The sequence below is a fragment of the Colias philodice genome, chromosome 16, assembly GCF_061535455.1.
Source record: "Colias philodice isolate Cphi_HAF_F1 chromosome 16, ilColPhil1 Martin Lab GWU primary, whole genome shotgun sequence".
In the NCBI taxonomy this organism is placed as follows: Eukaryota; Metazoa; Arthropoda; class Insecta; order Lepidoptera; family Pieridae; genus Colias; species Colias philodice.
The window spans coordinates 8,876,036-8,893,856 of record NC_143101.1 but is presented as its reverse complement, the minus strand read 5'-3'; the positions used below and the strand labels follow the sequence as shown (position 1 = coordinate 8,893,856).

General features: G+C 32.4%; 2 protein-coding genes across 2 annotated transcripts in view; one reads left to right on the top strand and one right to left on the bottom strand.

Moving 5' to 3' along the window:
• The window catches only part of LOC149481869 (zwei Ig domain protein zig-8-like), a 281,774-nt gene that overhangs the window by 28,648 nt on the left and 235,305 nt on the right, over positions 1-17,821 (top strand). The window contains exon 2 of the mRNA XM_089705081.1: positions 17,518-17,581. The gene's annotated coding sequence lies outside the window, so the exon portion shown is untranslated. The remainder of the gene's footprint in view (positions 1-17,517; positions 17,582-17,821) is intronic.
• LOC149481877 (uncharacterized) lies at positions 5,082-5,912 on the bottom strand. Its single transcript, XM_089705312.1, has one exon. It carries the CDS (start codon positions 5,910-5,912, stop codon positions 5,082-5,084), a length of 831 nt encoding a protein of 276 aa, XP_089561438.1.

Sequence of the window (17,821 nt, the reverse complement as noted above, 5' to 3'; positions counted from 1 at the left end):
AAATAGTTTTGTCGTATTTTGTAGAAACGTTTTGGTGTGATTATTTCGTCAGAATGAAGTATAATCGTGTGTTTTTTACATGGAATTAATAACTTTTTCAGAACTATACACCTGTATAGTGTATACATTTATAAACTGAATATTCGGAAAATTTTATATTATGTATTGTTCAAAATGTCACAGTAAATGTATCACATATAGTTATTATATTATGTAAGTTGTTTGTTGTAACCATGTTTAATTGCAAATAAATGATTTTTATTTTTTCATGTAGGATCATGTACCAAACTCACATTTATTTGGAACATGATCTTAAAACGTGACACCACTCTAGCTCTTTTGTATGACATCACACAATCAAATATAAAAGAATTCCTATACCTAAAATTTCAGTCTTCGTGTTTCTAAAGGTGCGTATAAATTAAGCGCGGCAGCCGCGCGAGCCAATGTTCGACCAGAGTTGACGTTCATTTGCTGCGCGAGCCAATATGTAGATATATTTTAAGTTGAACGTAGTTGCCGCGCGCGGCAGGCGATCCATCACGAACATCTCTTCTGTAGGACGCCAAAAGTGTAGTCATTTTCTTTTTCAAGTCAGGAATAGGTATATCCATTTTCTTACTGATTTCTACCCACGCATCATACCTCAGCGATTTATTGTGGTATTGGGAGGATTTGCTGTTCCACAAAAATTCATTAGCGCCATACAATTGTATTAGTAAACGGCACTTTTCGTTGTCCATTTTTACGTATACGCCGCGCGAGCCGAATCACCAAAACTACAAACCGTCCACACGGCGCGCGAGCGAACGCCTGAAGCTCCTTTGATGCGGTCTCAAAAACCGACAGTGAGCGGATCGCCCCGCGGCACGTTCGAGCGCGGCAATGTTCGCGTCGCCGCGCGCGGCGATCCCGTCTACATAGTGCGCGGCCGCCGCGCGCGCCTATGTTCGATGGTTTGCCGCGCTTAGTTTATACGCGGCTTAAGAATTTTCCATAACACCGACAAGGAGCAGCGTCCCATTATAAGATCTTCATATCCAATTTACAATATTAATTTACGGAGAGCGTAACAAACATATAATATTTCCGAGAAATTGAATTCTGTAACCAAAAGGAGTTATAAATGACCCTTTTTAAATAGGAGAGCCCTTGGCCGACCACCTCATCGGGGTCTTTTGAAAACATCAGCCCTTTTTATATTACCGAATCCCTTTTACTTATATACATGGATAAAATTAGGTCTTGTTTGGATATTCATATATTAAGGTCAGTGGATTATAATTCTTATTAAACGATCTATCTTAAATTCCCAGCATCATGTGGTTATTGGGTAAAAGAATCCTGTAAGATATAGGTACCTAATTTATATTATAACTAGCTTTCCGCCCGCGGCTTCGCCCGCGTTTTCAAAGAAAAACCCGTTCCCGTAGGATTTCCGGGATAAAACCTATCCTATGTCCTTTCTCGAGTATCAAAATATCTCTATACCAAATTTCATGCAAATTGGTTCAGTAGTTAAGGCGTGATTGAGTAACAGACAGACAGACAGAGTTACTTTCGCATTTATAATATTAGTATGGATGTGTCTACCAAATTTAATTCAATGAGCCTTTTTTGTGTGAAAGAGTAAACCAACTTCTATGCTCAAAAACTTTCATTTATAATAGAAGGATAGTATGATAAATGATCTCCTATGACTGTCTTCTACAGGTGAAGTCCTTAATGGGTAAAAATAAGAAGAAAAGTACGTACATAGCTTGGTTGTTATTGCGTAGCTGATGAGATTAGAGTAATCTTAACTTATTATTATTTCATGTAATTTTTAACAATCATTTTCAAGAGCACGTTCTTGCTTCATAAAAAGCCTAGAGAACCAATTTAAGAATTAAAGAAATTTGAATATCATTATTTTTACCAGCCAAAAAACTAAACTTTTCACTTAACAGCGACAAAAATCCCTCTCAAACTTGAATCTTAATTAAGTCATAATTCATTTGAAAATTATAATTGTAAGGTAAGACTCGTCAAATCTCGAACAAAAGATTCGGTAGGAAGCTTTCGAATAAATCTTTTTTGTTCCTTAACAATTGAAACAAAAGTAAATTACGAGTCGCCAGCGGGCACGGTATTATGAATGTTCCGTTTATTTTATTACACTAGTTATTGCCCGCGGTGCCTCATGCGTTGCTTTATGGTATTATTATGAGTTTTATTGCGTATCTTATTAAATAGTGGATTTGATGTGATTCGGGTCTTTTGTTATTGCTTTTCAACTGGCTTCAAAAAGGAGGAGGTTCTCAATTCTATTGCATATATTTTTTGGCATGTTATGGTTGCCGGCACGTCACTTGGCTACTTTAAGCGTTGTGGGGGAAGCTTGCGCATGTACTAAATCTTGTTGTGCAATCTTTCACCACTACGCCACTTCTTGTCCAAGAAGGTTTTTTAATTGAAAGTTTTTTTAAGCCTTTCATTTGGTAGTTGTTTAAAAATAATTATTGTAAGAATAAAATTAAATATCATTTGATCTGGACCGTGAGCGTATTACAGTTAGCAAGTGTTTGGCTGTTATGAAGTAGCGAAAATATGATTTAGAATTTAGATTTTAAACAAACAATATTATCTTAGCATAGAATAGTTATCCCACTTTAGACTTCAAATTATACCAATTAATCAAACCTAAAATTTATAAGATGTATTAAATTCTATAGAAAACAGTTTCAAAATGATCTAAAGTTTTCGTATATCTCAGAAATAAATCAAATTTAATAATTTATTGAAATTCCTAGAAATCTTGCCAAAACTGAAAGGTTTCATTTTCGACTAGTGATAACTGTAATATTGGAATTAAAAATTCAATTTACAATTAATATTCGTACTTAATATTAGCATTTTAAATGGAGAGATCTTATAGCTATCTGCTTAACTGATAGTATATTATTAGTTACCAATGATAATAATTATAGCAAAAACGGGTTATGTTTAATTTTGTTTCATCTCGAATCAACATGAGGAGATACTCTCTCTACATTATAAAATCTATGTCTAAGTAACATTGAGATTGACGGTACGAATTAATAACATTGCTTAGAAGATAGAAGCGTCGAAAGACATGGATTCAGTTCTAGGTAAAATTGTTCCCATTTTGAAAAGAATATAGAGCGGTCAACGCAGGATGATGAACATGCTATTTCAAAGACACAGAATAACATCATTTCATTAGAATAATATTATAATAAACACTCAAAACATAAGAAAAGAACAATTCTCAACATTAATTCTTCACCTTAATCCCGCGCTGAAATTAAACACCAAGTGGCCTTTGAACACCGTCCTGTCGACGCTCAAGATTTACTCATTTATTTAACCACAGCATTAGGGGCTTTGTGAACCCTCGTTAGACGAGTTTGACCCTATTTTTACTCGCGGATAATGTAAAAATATTGTTATAAAACACTCCACTAGATCACTCTAACAAATATAAAACAGAAACGCAAAAACTGACAACTTTTTACGAAGTAGTTTTACTCGGGACGATTGCAAGAAAATATATTACATTTTAAGATATTATTTTGATGCAACAGTGTATTTTTTATGAGTTGAAACTGAGTTACATTAAAGCAGGAGCTTTTGAATCATCAAGTGGATTATGAAAACTTGGATTGTTATTTGAAGTTTTTGGTTTAAATTTTACCTGCTTCTTAATACCTTTGTACTAAAATTCCTTATTAGAATGAGTAAGTATTACAGAAATTAAATGACTTAAAAACAAATAAACCATACATTTCTCGATTTCTTAAAAAAAATTGGTTGTCTGTAAAGTCGGTTTACTGACGATAGTTGAACGTGACAACGTCCGATTGTGCTTCTTTGTCGCTCGTTCCGCGCTCTCGCTTGCACTTCAAGCCTTATATGGAACGCCTCAGAGCGAGGTAACGCCGCATGAGTCATGTTTTTTCGTGCGTGCAGCCGGCTCTATCGAATTATAAGACGTTGTCACGTCAAAAATGTTTAGAAACAGTTTATTAAGCTATCCATAGCATAGCTTCTATCGCGGGCCTTGAGCGCGGGGACCGAATCCAGAAATTCCGTAACGAAAAAACCTTTGAAGGCATGCTATGCAATAGCTTTAGCTGGCATTCCTCGAGTGCCACACGTCTTTTTAAAAATATAATACCTAACTATCTCATCACAACCACACAATGAGCATCATAAAAAGAAGCCAAAATATTAAACAACACGAACACAACTTTCCAACTGTTTTGCAAAACAATTGAAGTGTTGAGGCATCAGATCGAAACGTGGCAAGATATAAATAGGGAACACCCTTCGTCAGCGCTATTGAAAGCGAAAATAGGTTTTATTGACACGGAAGTATCCTGAACATGGCCGTGATGCCTCTTTTCGGGAACTTGTCACAATCCCTCAAGAGAGGTTTAGGGAAATATTTGGTTATATCCTGTTGGAGATGTGGGTGTACTATATTTAAGGTGTATTTGTGAGTTCTTAAAATAGAGATCTTTGCAATATCGAGAAAAAAAATGAACTATAGATATTATATATTCGTCTCGTTCGATACCTAATATACTAACGTAATTTTCCTTTACTTTTAAATTTTGTATTTCTATGTATAAATTACGTAGGTACTCATCATCTACAATTTTCTTTACATTTCTTCTTAAGTATTATGTTTGCTTCAATTACTATTAACACAGTTCAAATATCTTCATAATATGACTTTTATAATACAAAAAATATACAAACACAATTTTCAAAATTATCTAGAAAAATCTCGTTCAAGAGGACGAACCCGACCTTGCCTCTCTAGTTTTACTTTTTATCCTACATTCTGGCATTTACAAAGTTGCCTTTGTTTTTAGGGCACATCTTATCTTGTATCACGCCTAAAAAAGGTCTAAAACTAATTTTGGAGATATTACATGCTTGAATAATATGTAAACGCCGCGTTTTAGCTAAATGTCTACATCGGAATTTTGGTACATTCAAGAGAAAATCAGATATGATGGAATACGGAATAAAATAAGATTAAACACATATTTTTTTTTTTTTTTTTTTATTCATAACAGAGCAGGCATTTGACCGCGATCCCGCCTGGTGGTAAGCGTGGATGCGGTCGATCGCAAACGATGCCTGTCCTGAAAGAGCCTATTCACTCTGGTTTTAAACAGTTCCAAATTATAGCTCTCAGGGAACACAGAAGGCGGGAGGGAGTTCCACTCCTTCGCAGTTTGAATTAAAAAAGATCTTTCAAAGCGTTTAGTGCGTAATCGAGGTATATCTACTACGAACGGGTGAAAGCCGGCCGCTCTCCGCGAGGTTCTATAGTGGAATGGAGATGGTGGAATAAGATTATGCAGCTCGGATGCACATTCACCAAAGTGCAACCGGTAAAAGATAGAAAGGCAGGCTATTCTTCTACGGTGTTCCAGAGATCCAAAACTTTTGGTTATTAGTTTAGGTTCGGCTATAAGTCTTTTCGCGCGTTTTTCCATTGAATCTAGAGCCTGAAGGTGGGTTTTTGCAGCGCCAGCCCATATGTGGCTGCAATATTCCACACAGGACCGCACTTGAGCATGGTACAGTCTGAGGAGTTGGTCAGGTGTGAAATATTGCTTTACTTTGGCCAGAATTCCAAGCTTTTTGGCTGCAAGTTGAGCTTTAGATTCAATGAAATGACCGTAATTAAGGTTCGATGAGACGGAGAGGCCAAGCAACTCAAGATGGTCAGATACTTCGATAGGTACGTCACGAAAAGATGGTGTTAGTTGGAGTGTGCTTTTTTTAGCTGTGAATAAACACGCTTGTGTCTTACACGCATTAAATTTCACAAGATTGGCGTCACCCCAATTGGAGATTTCCTTTAAGGTATTATTTAGGCGCACAATCATGGCATTTTATTGTACTTATGATCTTGTTTCATTTGTCACTTGAATATAATATTATCTTGTACCTACTAATTATTATTATTGCTCTAGTAGCTGTAGACAAAGCATGAATATTTCGATATGATACTTATTACATTTTAAAATAACATACAATCGAAGTGAAATAAATAATAAGGAATTTCCTAATTTATAAAAAAGAAATCACAAATTTTTATTGACTTTCGTGATATTACTCGATACAATAAAGTAACAATATTTTAATTACTCGATACATTTAAATTAAGATGTAACCAATTGTAGATAAAATGTGAAAAACAATTGCGAAAGCTTATCTTTATAGTAAAACATAAAATGAACTACAAAAAACGTAGCTATGTTGTACAATTTACCTTCAGTTTCAAACTTTGGTAAATACCGTTCGCGGTAAATACCTGAAAAGTTCTAAACGGGTCTCGAAATTATACTTTGTGGTCCCGAATGCGGGTTATCTGCCGTATTCTGGTGTAATGTATATGGGTTCAATGGTTTAGAAATGTGGGGTTCGCCAGGGGTCTGTGGTTGGACCTCTTTTATATATAAGTTATAACTTTATCATGCGTTTAAGTACTTGATTGTAAAAAGGTAACTTTGTCATGATCCAATAAGAGATAAAGGACAAAAATATTGTGTAACGTTTTTAATGATTTGGTATTATAGGTAAGCTACTTAATCGATAGTAATTAATTTAAGAAGAATGATAAACTAAAATTATTCAAATATTGTAATAGTTCTTAGATACTCGGAGTAGAATCTTAAATGGATACAAAATATTAATCATAATGTGTAATCAACTAAAATAGTTCTAAGAAATGATATATCGTTTGGTTTGATACAAATATAATACAAACAATTATTCGACCAAAATAATTGACCCAGACTGTACATATTATTATGATTCTATAACGGCCCAATAATATTCTATATTCAGTAACAATAAACCAGATTTATACAATTGTATTATAATTTTTGATCATAATCAATGAGATAGATATTTTTATTCAAGTGTCACTCAAAGAATTCTTCGAAGCTATTTAGAGGTACCTTGCAGAATATTCAATACGAAGGGTCCAACGAAATATTGAAAATAAAATTTCCCAAAATCATAAATATTATAAGCAGCCTAACTCCGACGAATTGAACGATACGTCCAATAATTGGCCCGAGAATTTATAACGGTACGACAAATGACAGAAAATTTCGAAACCAAATGTAGAAATTTTAAGCAAATATTCGCTTATAACGTATCCTCCAGGGACAGTGATTACACATTGAAAACATTTCGAGCGATTCTAAGCTTTCAGCTATTGTGATTGGTAATATAATTCCGTGTACGTTTTTGTCAATTTCGCGTGCACTGCGATGGAGCCATGTTATGTTTCATGGGCGATGCTCGCAATTAAAATGGCTGCCGCGTATGGATCCGTTTCCGTTTGGAATTGAATTCGATCCGGCCTCATCATTATGCGTGCCTTTTGATTGAGTGTTGAATATTTGGATAGGTATCATACGTGTCAAGTACTAAATGAAATACAAATAAAGCAGTTGAAGCACTCATTCATTTTGATTTTATTTTACATGGAAATTTCATGTTAACGATCGTAAATGGTTTCCAATGTTGATGGAATTGTATGAGATATTGTAATCGGATAATAGCTTAAATTATTAATATGTACTGTTGTTTAAATGTTGCATTGAATTTAATTAACCCAATTTTTATCCAAGGATTTTGAAATGTAAAATAAACTTGAATATCTAAAAGTACAGCTTTTTATATTATATTATTATATCCATGATTAAAATAAGTGTTACATGATAACATAATATTCATTAGTATTTCATAATGCATAACCTATCTTCTCTATCTCTATCTCTAAATATATAAAAATCTCGTGCCGTAGTCTACAGGATTGTCATACAGGAGTATCAGAAACAGAACAGAACCTCTGGAACAGCTGATTCAAATAAAATTTTGGAAAATAATATGAGAATTGGCCAAGATCTATTTTTCATACCCCTAAAATATAGGAGTAAGGCAGAACAACGTTTGCTGGGTAAGCTATTATGTTATACAATATTTTTGTGCTAAACCATTATGTGGTGGTTTTAAGAGCATTTCAAGCTTGTCCCAATTGTCAATTTTATAGCACGTTGTTGGTCTAGATTTCACCGAAGTAACCTTCTCTAAACTTTTCTCCAAGCCAAGTTTTCTCTATATAATTGATTTAACTGCTAAAACATGCAGCCTTAGGAGAAATAGTTTAACATTATTTTTTGTTTGCCAAAAACAGACTAAGTACAGGAAATATTAACCAGAAATATACGTAGTTATATTCATATAATACTTTAAAGTAATTCCTAAAAGTAGAATTCAAAGGGAAATGCCTTATATACAATTAAACACCAATGTAGAGTCGCTAGAATAATAATTATGTCCTCTTTGGTGAAAGAAATTATTATTGCGTACGTTTAACGTGAGTTTGGTAATTGATAAAACGCGCAGGCAATTTTCATACATATCATATTTTCATAATTATTCTGTAAAAACAAAAAAAGACGTGTGATACTCGGGGACTGCCGTGGTAAAGCTATTGCATAGCATGCCTTCAAGCCACACCTCCGTGTCCGTCGGAGTGGGGAGCGTGAGGTTTTTCGTTACGCAATTTCTGGATTCGGTCCTCGCGCTCAAGGCCCGCGATAGAAGCTATGCAATAGCTTAAAAACTAGCAATATAGTTTTTTACTATAACAATGCAATGCGATTAAATGATATTTAATACACAACGTAACTAATGATGTAATTGAATCTGATTACCTCAACTATACGTCGTTAAAATATGAAAATTTTCATCATTCCATCTCTACAGCAATTGGAATACCAACTTATTATACATTACATTCACCTGCAGAATTATCCATAAAGACTTGGAAACTATAGCTTCCAAGTATCTAAGGTTATCGGAATTGAGATGAATTATTCAGACGTTACAGCAGTTTCACTTCAGTTTTACATTTTGCTCGATATCCAGTTCGAACTTAGTTGTTATTTTAAAGATAGCTATTTGTGTTCCTAAGTACTTCGATGGAATCGAATGTCTGAATATGCTAGTTATATTTTGATTCTAATACGTATTTTGGTTCTATTAGTATTATTTTCTGTTGACAGAATTAAAATTTTACTTATGACGTGTTATTGTTTGAATATTTCTCAGTATTTACCACAAAATGTAGGTACTATAATAGATCTTAACAAATTTTTTATTTACATTTATAAAATACTAGTTTCAATTCACAAGTTCGTTTATGTGCCACATAAACGAACTTGTGACAAATACCACATAATATGTGGTATTTGTCACTCTTTAATATTAAGTATCTATTCGTAATGAATCGTGAAAGAAGAACAAAACAACGAAATTTTTCCCATTTTGAAATTATCAGAAGACGATGCATAAACAAAGGGGTGGATAAACTAACGAATTTTCAACAATCGTCATTCATTTGTTCATCTCTTATCCTATAACTAACACAACATTCCTTGTAATTCATGAATATTCAAATCTTTTCATTTTATATCATGCACTTTTTGTGGAATGTTTTCAAACGAAATTTTTGGAATAAATCATTCGTCATTCTTCTCACCGTCCATTCGAATACCTACACTATTCGCAAGGAAAATTCAACCAAAAATGCTTGAACAAACCATCTCTGCCTTATAATTCTATTGATTTTTCCAAAAGTAAATGTATTATGTAAATGAGTCGTATTGTTTGGGGCCCTTTGTCTCTTAAGGTAATGAGGGGGATGGGCAATCTCCAAGAATTATTCGGGAAAAGAGAAACATTGCCTCGTTTTCATTCACATTATCCAACCATTTAAGTCGAGTGGCATTAACGAGTAGGTACCTACTGAGCAAATTATGTCAAGAGCAACTCATATAACTTTTGAAACGTATGAATAAATAAGACGCCTATATGTTTGAGTTCTCGGTGCAAGTTGGTTACTGTAGACTTTTTTGCAATGAGCACTTCTGCAGTTTCGGATTTCGTTCATTTCAGAGTACTTTCTGTATTTGGTTGTGCATTAAAAATTAAGAGTCCTAAATAAATTAATTATTTTCTACATAAATTAGGTTTTAAACACTTGTGTTCAAAAAATGCTAATACTAAATACAGAATACTGTAACGAGAGCCTAACATGATCATTACCTCAATCTATATTTCTCTGTTGACGATGTATTTGTAAGTAATTGAAACGTCAGTTTAAAATATAATAAAAGTGTTCAATCCTTCTTATTATCAAGTACTTCACTGTAACATTCATATTTTGCAAGACATTTACCAATACAACTGCTTTAATTCAGTCCACTGTCACTAACTACTAAACATCTGGAGCTTCAGGAGTTAAAATACAATTCACTGCTAAATTTAAATGATGGGTATTAAATAAACGAGGCATTCCATTTGAGTCAAGGAAATCGGATTACTTACAAAGTTTGAAATTTTCTATAGGTGTTTTCAACTTGACAAGGTTTTTGCCTTAGGCCTTTGAAACGTTTCGATTGAAAAGCCGAAGATTGATTACTTCGTTTCTTATTATAAAACCTCGGTTGTGAGCGACGCTCATTTCATAATCAATGAAATGTTTTTGTGGTTTTGGAGTAATACTAGGTCAATGTGATAGATAATACGGTCGATAAAATATTCTTATGAATATGTGTATTGACAGTAAATATCCTAAGAAAGCTTAAAATATTTTGTTATAAGTGAGGTTATTGTTTGTACAGTTTTCTAAAAAAAAATCTATTATACCATACTACGGAGTATGGACAGAGTAAAAATTTCCTACACGAACTTATGTCACACTCGTAATATGTTAAACATAATGCCATCCATCAGTATCGTAATTAGCTATATCTACACGTTGAAAATATTCTTAAAGGAATATTCTTAAAGGAGAGAAGGGGATGTATGAAAGAGAAGCGGAATATCCTCTTTATTTTCATAGCCAGGCCCATCAATCAATGTAAGGAATGCAACAACAAATTTTCTTTAACACCGATCTCCGAATATTCAGAACCCAACTGACCCCAAGTGGTACGAAATAACAACTCTATTTAAACATAATAAACTATGGGCATTGTGATAGTGACAACTTATTAAAAGGATTTGGAATTCAAAAGAAACAGTGGCTGTGGCAACAAACGATGAAATAAACCACAAAAGGAGGTCGCACAGAACTTGGTGAAACTTTTGCGTTGAAATTCAAATCTTATTTACAATTGTTGCATAGGAATAAGAAAGAGTTGGAATTTATGAAGTTATTTATTACTAAACTAATTTCATTAAATGCGCGGAGAATTAATTTGCTGCAGTTTGAAATTGAATAATACTTTATGATCCATAGTGGTGATGCTTTTGTGATAGCTCTTTTGAATGTTTTGTATGTAAATCGATAGAATGCGTGTTATATTCTCAGAAATGCTAATGCAAGAACAACTCAAGAGACTTCTATTTCAAACTCAACTTTCCTCTAAGGAATTTTACGTAGAATGAGTAATATTGGTTGAATATCATGTTTACCTCCTGTTTCCTGAAAAACCATTCGTTAGCAGAAAGTATTTTGCCATTTTATTTAGCCAATTTTCTAATGATTACATTAGAAATTTGACTAAATAAAAACTATTTTAATAATGAGAAGAACAAGGAGGATAAATAAGAACCCAGATGTTTGTAAAATGTACAATTTTACGTACCGAACCTAGTTTTTAATTAGACCTAGAAGTTTCATGCCGCATTTTCTACGCCAGCTCAAGGATTTTTCGTACTTACAAAAATGAAAAATATTGTTTGACATATTTAAAGTTCAAAAAAATCTTAATTAATAAGAAGTTTTACTATAATGTAGTGATTTTTCGTTAAATTGCAACTCAATGCAATGTTACATTGCCTTTTCAAATATATTTTAAAACGCAATACATTCTCGAAATAAATTAAAACACATACACTATTAAAATAAAACCCTTCACGCGCAATCGAGCAAAAATAATATATACTACACCGTAAAGGTCAATAGAGCTAAAAAGGAAAAATATGCATATTTAATCCGCCATCACAAAATATGAATGTAACATGCTCGTATTTTAGGTCTTCACACCTTAATTAATTTGAAATAAAAATATTAATTCAAACGTTTATTTATTCAATAAGACTTCGTTTAGCTTTTGAATAATAATAATTATAATATAATATAGTTTAGTCCAGCCCTGGATTTTCAAACCACAGCGTAACTACTTCTCTATTAATTAAAAAATGTCATCATTACCGCAAACTTTAAACAAGTTTTATACATGACTTCAGTCACTCTCCATACTTTGCAATAGATTATACTTATCGTATCTTAAATCTAATAAGTTCGTTAGAAACCCAAATACCTATAACATTACATATTAATTCTTTATATTCATTAAATAATATATTTTACTGCACGCATTTCGATTCAAACATCCCATTTATTCTGAGAGAGCAACCTCAACATCTGGTATGTAAAATATTCATACGCTGCTCTAAAGTCGATTTATTTTTCAACCCGTTGAAAGCCGGGGCGTGGTTCTTGTATCCAATAAATGCCAAGTACCTGAGTGTCGACAAATATTTTCATGCTCCGGTACCTAATTATTATTTATACATTCGAAAGTCATGTCTTTTGTGCATAAATAATGATCCTCTTTATTATTCAGAGCCTTTTCAATACAAACATGAAGTGGTTTTAATATTAATGACACTGAATTTAACTGAAGTTTTTACGAAATGAGTCAAATGTTATATTTTTAACGGAATTAATTATTGATAAGGTGTTTAATAAGAGTTAAAAAATTGATGTTAATCATACTTATGATATTTAATAAATGTGCATATTTTCAAGGGAAGTTTATTAATTGTGAAGCTCTAGATTCTAGAATATCGATAGTATATTTCCTTAGTTACTTACTTACTATATTTTAATCTAGATGACTTAAATATGCATATTTTCAAGGTAAATGCAGCGTTATGGAAGCTATTAAATTTTATAGAAAATCTATGAGTAATAGGTGTTGAACATTTTCTCTTCTTATACTGAGATATCTATTTGAAATTTGGTAAAAACTTTAGATTAGCATAAAGACTTTTCTAGCATCTAATAAAGCTTCATAATATGACACAACTAGCTTTCCACCCGCGGCTTCGCCCGCGTTTTCAAAGAAAAACTCGTATAGTTCCCGTTCCTGTGGGATTTCTGGGATAATAGCTATCCTATAATTATGTTAATCCAAGTTACCCTCTATATGTGTGCTAAATTTCATTCTAATCGGTTCAGTAGTATTTGCGCGAAAGAGTAACAAACATACACAAACACATCCTCACAAACTTTCACATTTATAATATTAGCAGGAAGTAGCATAATATATTATTAAATAAAACTTAAACAACAATGAAAATTTAATATCCACAAGAAGCAGAGCAGATCGGTGGCTCAGCAATTGCTAATTCAATCTACAAGCGGAGGGTTCAAAACAATGCAGATGCAAAAAAACTAATCAAACTTTCTTATTTATCTGTACATCTGTTTCATTAGAAATAATAATGCTGGCGAAGGATAGTCTAACCATCTCTTGAAAGGTGTTGGTGTAGAATTTCTTTCTCTGGAGACACGTAAATAGAAATCTAAGGCCTGTTTCCTAGAAGAGTGTAAAAACATAGATAAATATGTTTTCCCACGGTTATAAACTCCCATTTTCTAATAGCTACGCACAAAAGGATGTATGTTAAAGTTAATTTAAAAAATATACTTACTATTTTTTGAGTCATGTAAATATAAATATTGAAGCGCAATTTTCAGCTGTTGTTTCCAAACGTACTTTTCGTTTTTCTTCTTTAGCTCATCCAAGACAGAGTCTTTGTGCGTTGCGCGTCTTAAAATTATTTTTATTTAACTGAATTTGAAAAAAGAATAGCGCTATATTTTGTAGTAGCTATTTTCAATAATATTCAAGCGAAATTCTCATTATTTTTTCAGACTGACGGTAGCTTTCTAAAATTATAGCACATCCAAAACGAAGTCTTTATGCTTACACTTCAAAATCCGGCCCTGTGTATAAAATGGGAGCATTATTAGCCGCCATTGCCGCCAGCTACAGCGCATATTGTTTCTTATTTATCCACCACTCTATTGACTTGCGGAATAATACATTGAGAATGACTAGTTTTCTCGCATATGAATGGCGAGAACCAGTGATTTAAAATTGAGGCTGCAATTTCTTTTTTGTGAACGCATTTGAACCTTATTAGTTTGGGATAAGGTTGGTTTTGGTCTGTTAAATTCTGATCGTTGTTTTGTGAAGCCATCAGCCATAACTTCTAATATAAAAAGTTGTGCTATAAAAATAGTAACTCTTTTACCTTTACTTGGCAACATAATATTTATAATAATCATGATATGATAAAAATTTATGGTTTTTGTTTATCTATCTTCTTGTTGTTTCTTCCAAATGTGACTTGAAAATTATCAACTATCTTAATAGTTCATAATATATTGAACTTTTAGTTGCTATTTGAGTAGTATATAACTGCTTCCCCTGATATAAAGATTTAGGGTGTTTTATATTATATATGTTTTTGTGTGCTTTGAGACCCGTGGTTCCCCAGTATTATCCGAATGTCATATTATATTAGTTAATTCGTTTAGATAATTGACTATATAGTTTTGTTAACAACGTCTTGAAATGGTTTCCTCCGAAATTATTTTGTTTAGATAAGAAAACAAAAATCGAAATAATTATTTTAGGAGTCAGACTGTAAAACATATAAATAATACATTTTTTTATCGTTGAAGGCAGATAAGGAATATTACTAATTAAACTCTAAAAATTTAATGTCTTCGTAAATAATTTACTTCAAACCATTGATTTTAACAACTTATTATCTTAGCACGTAACTTCATGATACGCTATCGAAGCTAGTGATGACTTTTACGTTTGATTTACCAATAAAACCGCATTCGCTCACACCAACAGAACATTTTATGTCCACAGTAAAACGAACACGCAATAACAAAATTGTATCTCCCATTCTACCCTTTACACGTTTACTTTGAAATCGAATAGATAAATATTGGAGAGGAGCAAAAACCCTTCCTAATAAGATTTCCGGAGTAAGGGAATTCGCGCTAAATGGACCTACATACGTTTACCTTTTTAGCAATATTGTTGAAGCAGAATCCGAATTGTGAAGGTATTTGTGAAGGTTTGCATATGAATATTATAGCCGTTTTACGGAATGCTTTTTCTGGATATTTTGGGACATGTTTATAAATCGCCTAATTGTGACCTACTGTTTTGAGCGCAAACAAAACTAGGGACCAAAATGTCTTATATTCGTTATGGGTTGATTTTTGAGACAAATGGACGGTTTTGAGTTTTGAACCTCTGCAGTCTATTTTAACTTTTATGTAAGTTGGTAATGTGTTTTTTTATATTTTACAGGCATTCTCTTTTAAAGAAGAATATTTTGTAATTTCTCATACCTATATTATAATATAATCCATACTATCCATACTTAATATTATAAATGCGAAAGTAACTCTGTCTGTCTGTCTGTTACTCAATCACGCCTAAACTACTGAACCAATTTTCATGAAATTTGGTATGGAGATATTTTGATACCCGAGAAAGGACATAGGCTACTTTTTATCCCGGGAATATGACGCAATCCCGGAAATACCATGGGAACGGGAACTATGCGGGTTTTTCTTTGACTGCGTGGGCGAAGGCGCGGGCGGAAACCTAGTATAATATAATAATCAACAAAAACAAAATGGTAGAGACAATAATGTCGGAAGTAGCTGATAATAAAAATAACTTTTGCTTGCTTGCTTAAAAATTGTAAAAAAGGTTCGTGTTTAAATTGCATGTGTATTTTTATAGACTCACATTTTTTAATTTTGCACGCATCAACCCTTTTTATGCTAGAGGCACTCGAAATTAGCTTTTAAATAAAATATGTTTTTCATTTCATACCTTTTTTTATTTTTTAATTTAGTTCATATACTTTTTAACATGGAATTAAAATACGGAATATTTACGTATGAATCCGGATATTATGAAAGGGTTTGTCCCGAGCTTGGTAATACCTCTTCATAAAATTAAAACCCACACATAACACGAAGATTTATAAACGGTTTAATTTTTAATAAAATTATTTTGTTTCTTTTCAAAAGACGAAGGTTCTTTTCATGTTAGGTACTTAGTCACTTAGAGAAATATTATATTATGTTGAAATAGTAATTTATATGAAAATCCATAGTTAGTAATTTGTATGTAAAATCTTAAAGACATAGACTAATATCATCAAACAATAGTAAATTGTTTTTAAAAACATTATTTCAACTAATTTCCTGATAATTTTTCGCAAACAGGATAGATATTTCAAAAATAGTTCAAATATAAATACTTCGTTGTGAAGGATTTAGTGCAAATTGAATTTGAGCAGATAATATCAAACACAATTGACAGTATCAAATTAATTTTATTCATACGTTTACAACACTGAAAATTTATAACTGGATACACAGGGTTACTTGTAAAACACCAGCAACCTCGCAGGACAAGATAGCTAACATCATAAGTAACAACATTTGTTCTACGACTTTTGATAATTTTTTAGACTTTATTTTCGTACAAAAATAAATATTCATTTAATTTTCCGTTTGAATATTATAAACTCTACGCGCATCCCAAAAAATACGTAAACAAGAAGCGAACGAGAGGGGGAAGAAGCGTGCGCGGGCGTCGCGTCGTCCTTTCGATAATGAATAGAACATAAACTTACAAATGTTAGGAGAGTACAATAAAAACTTAAAAAATCATTTAAAAATAATTTATTGCGTTATGCCAATAGTCGTAGAACAAAATGTTACTTATGATGTTTGCTATCTTGTCCTGCGAGGTTGCTGGTGTTTTACAAGTAACCCTGTATAATTAGACAATGCTCTATGGAATCAGCTATAAAGAATATGGAAAGTCCAAAAAAACCTTTAGAGCAGCTGAGTTGGTCTATTATATTATAGTAAACACGAATCAGGCGAATCCGGGGCGAACTGCTAGTAGTTAATAAATAAAAAACCGTGTAGAAGTTCATAAGTTTCTCAAGATATAGAACGTGTCGTGTCAATTATGAATTTATTTATCATGTTCATATCAAATTATTGAGCTGTTTTGTATGAACTTGCACATTCATTTAATACATGGAAAATATAAACGAGCGTGTATTTTCTATTTATTTTTTCCGTCCATTTAAAGTTTGTGTGGATGGATGGATGTTTGTTACTCTTTTACGCAAAAACCAGTGAATGGATTTTTGGGATACTTGCTAGTAGCTTATGTACCAGATTTACATAATATAAGAATAACTAGATTTTGGTTTCATCGCAGTAATGTTTAAAATATTAAGAATTCATAAAAAATATAATGAAAATGGTGTTTACTTCTGTATTTTTTGTTACTTTGAAGAATAATGAATTTATTCTTTCTTTTTCAGGTGCTTTGACTGGAAGGCGTCCTAAATGAAATTGAATAAGAGAATGTAATCAGAAAAAATCAAGGTAAGTTTTATGTTAATTAAATCTCAAGTCAAAGGATTTATAAAATGTAGCAACTTGAGATATTAAATGGTCAGTTTAATTTATATTTAATAAACTTCATTATTTTCCTTTAACAATTTTGTGTTTTAATATTCTATATTATACTATATCTTAATAGTAATTAGTTGTATTGTAAACATTTAACAACTTTCTCAGGCCCGAAACTATGTCCTTTATATAAGGGACAAAATGGCAGCAATA

Excerpts from the sequence above, each read along its gene's own strand:
- LOC149481877 (XM_089705312.1), bottom strand. The coding sequence starts at position 5,912 with ATGATTGTGCGCCTAAATAATACCTTAAAGGAAATCTCCAATTGGGGT.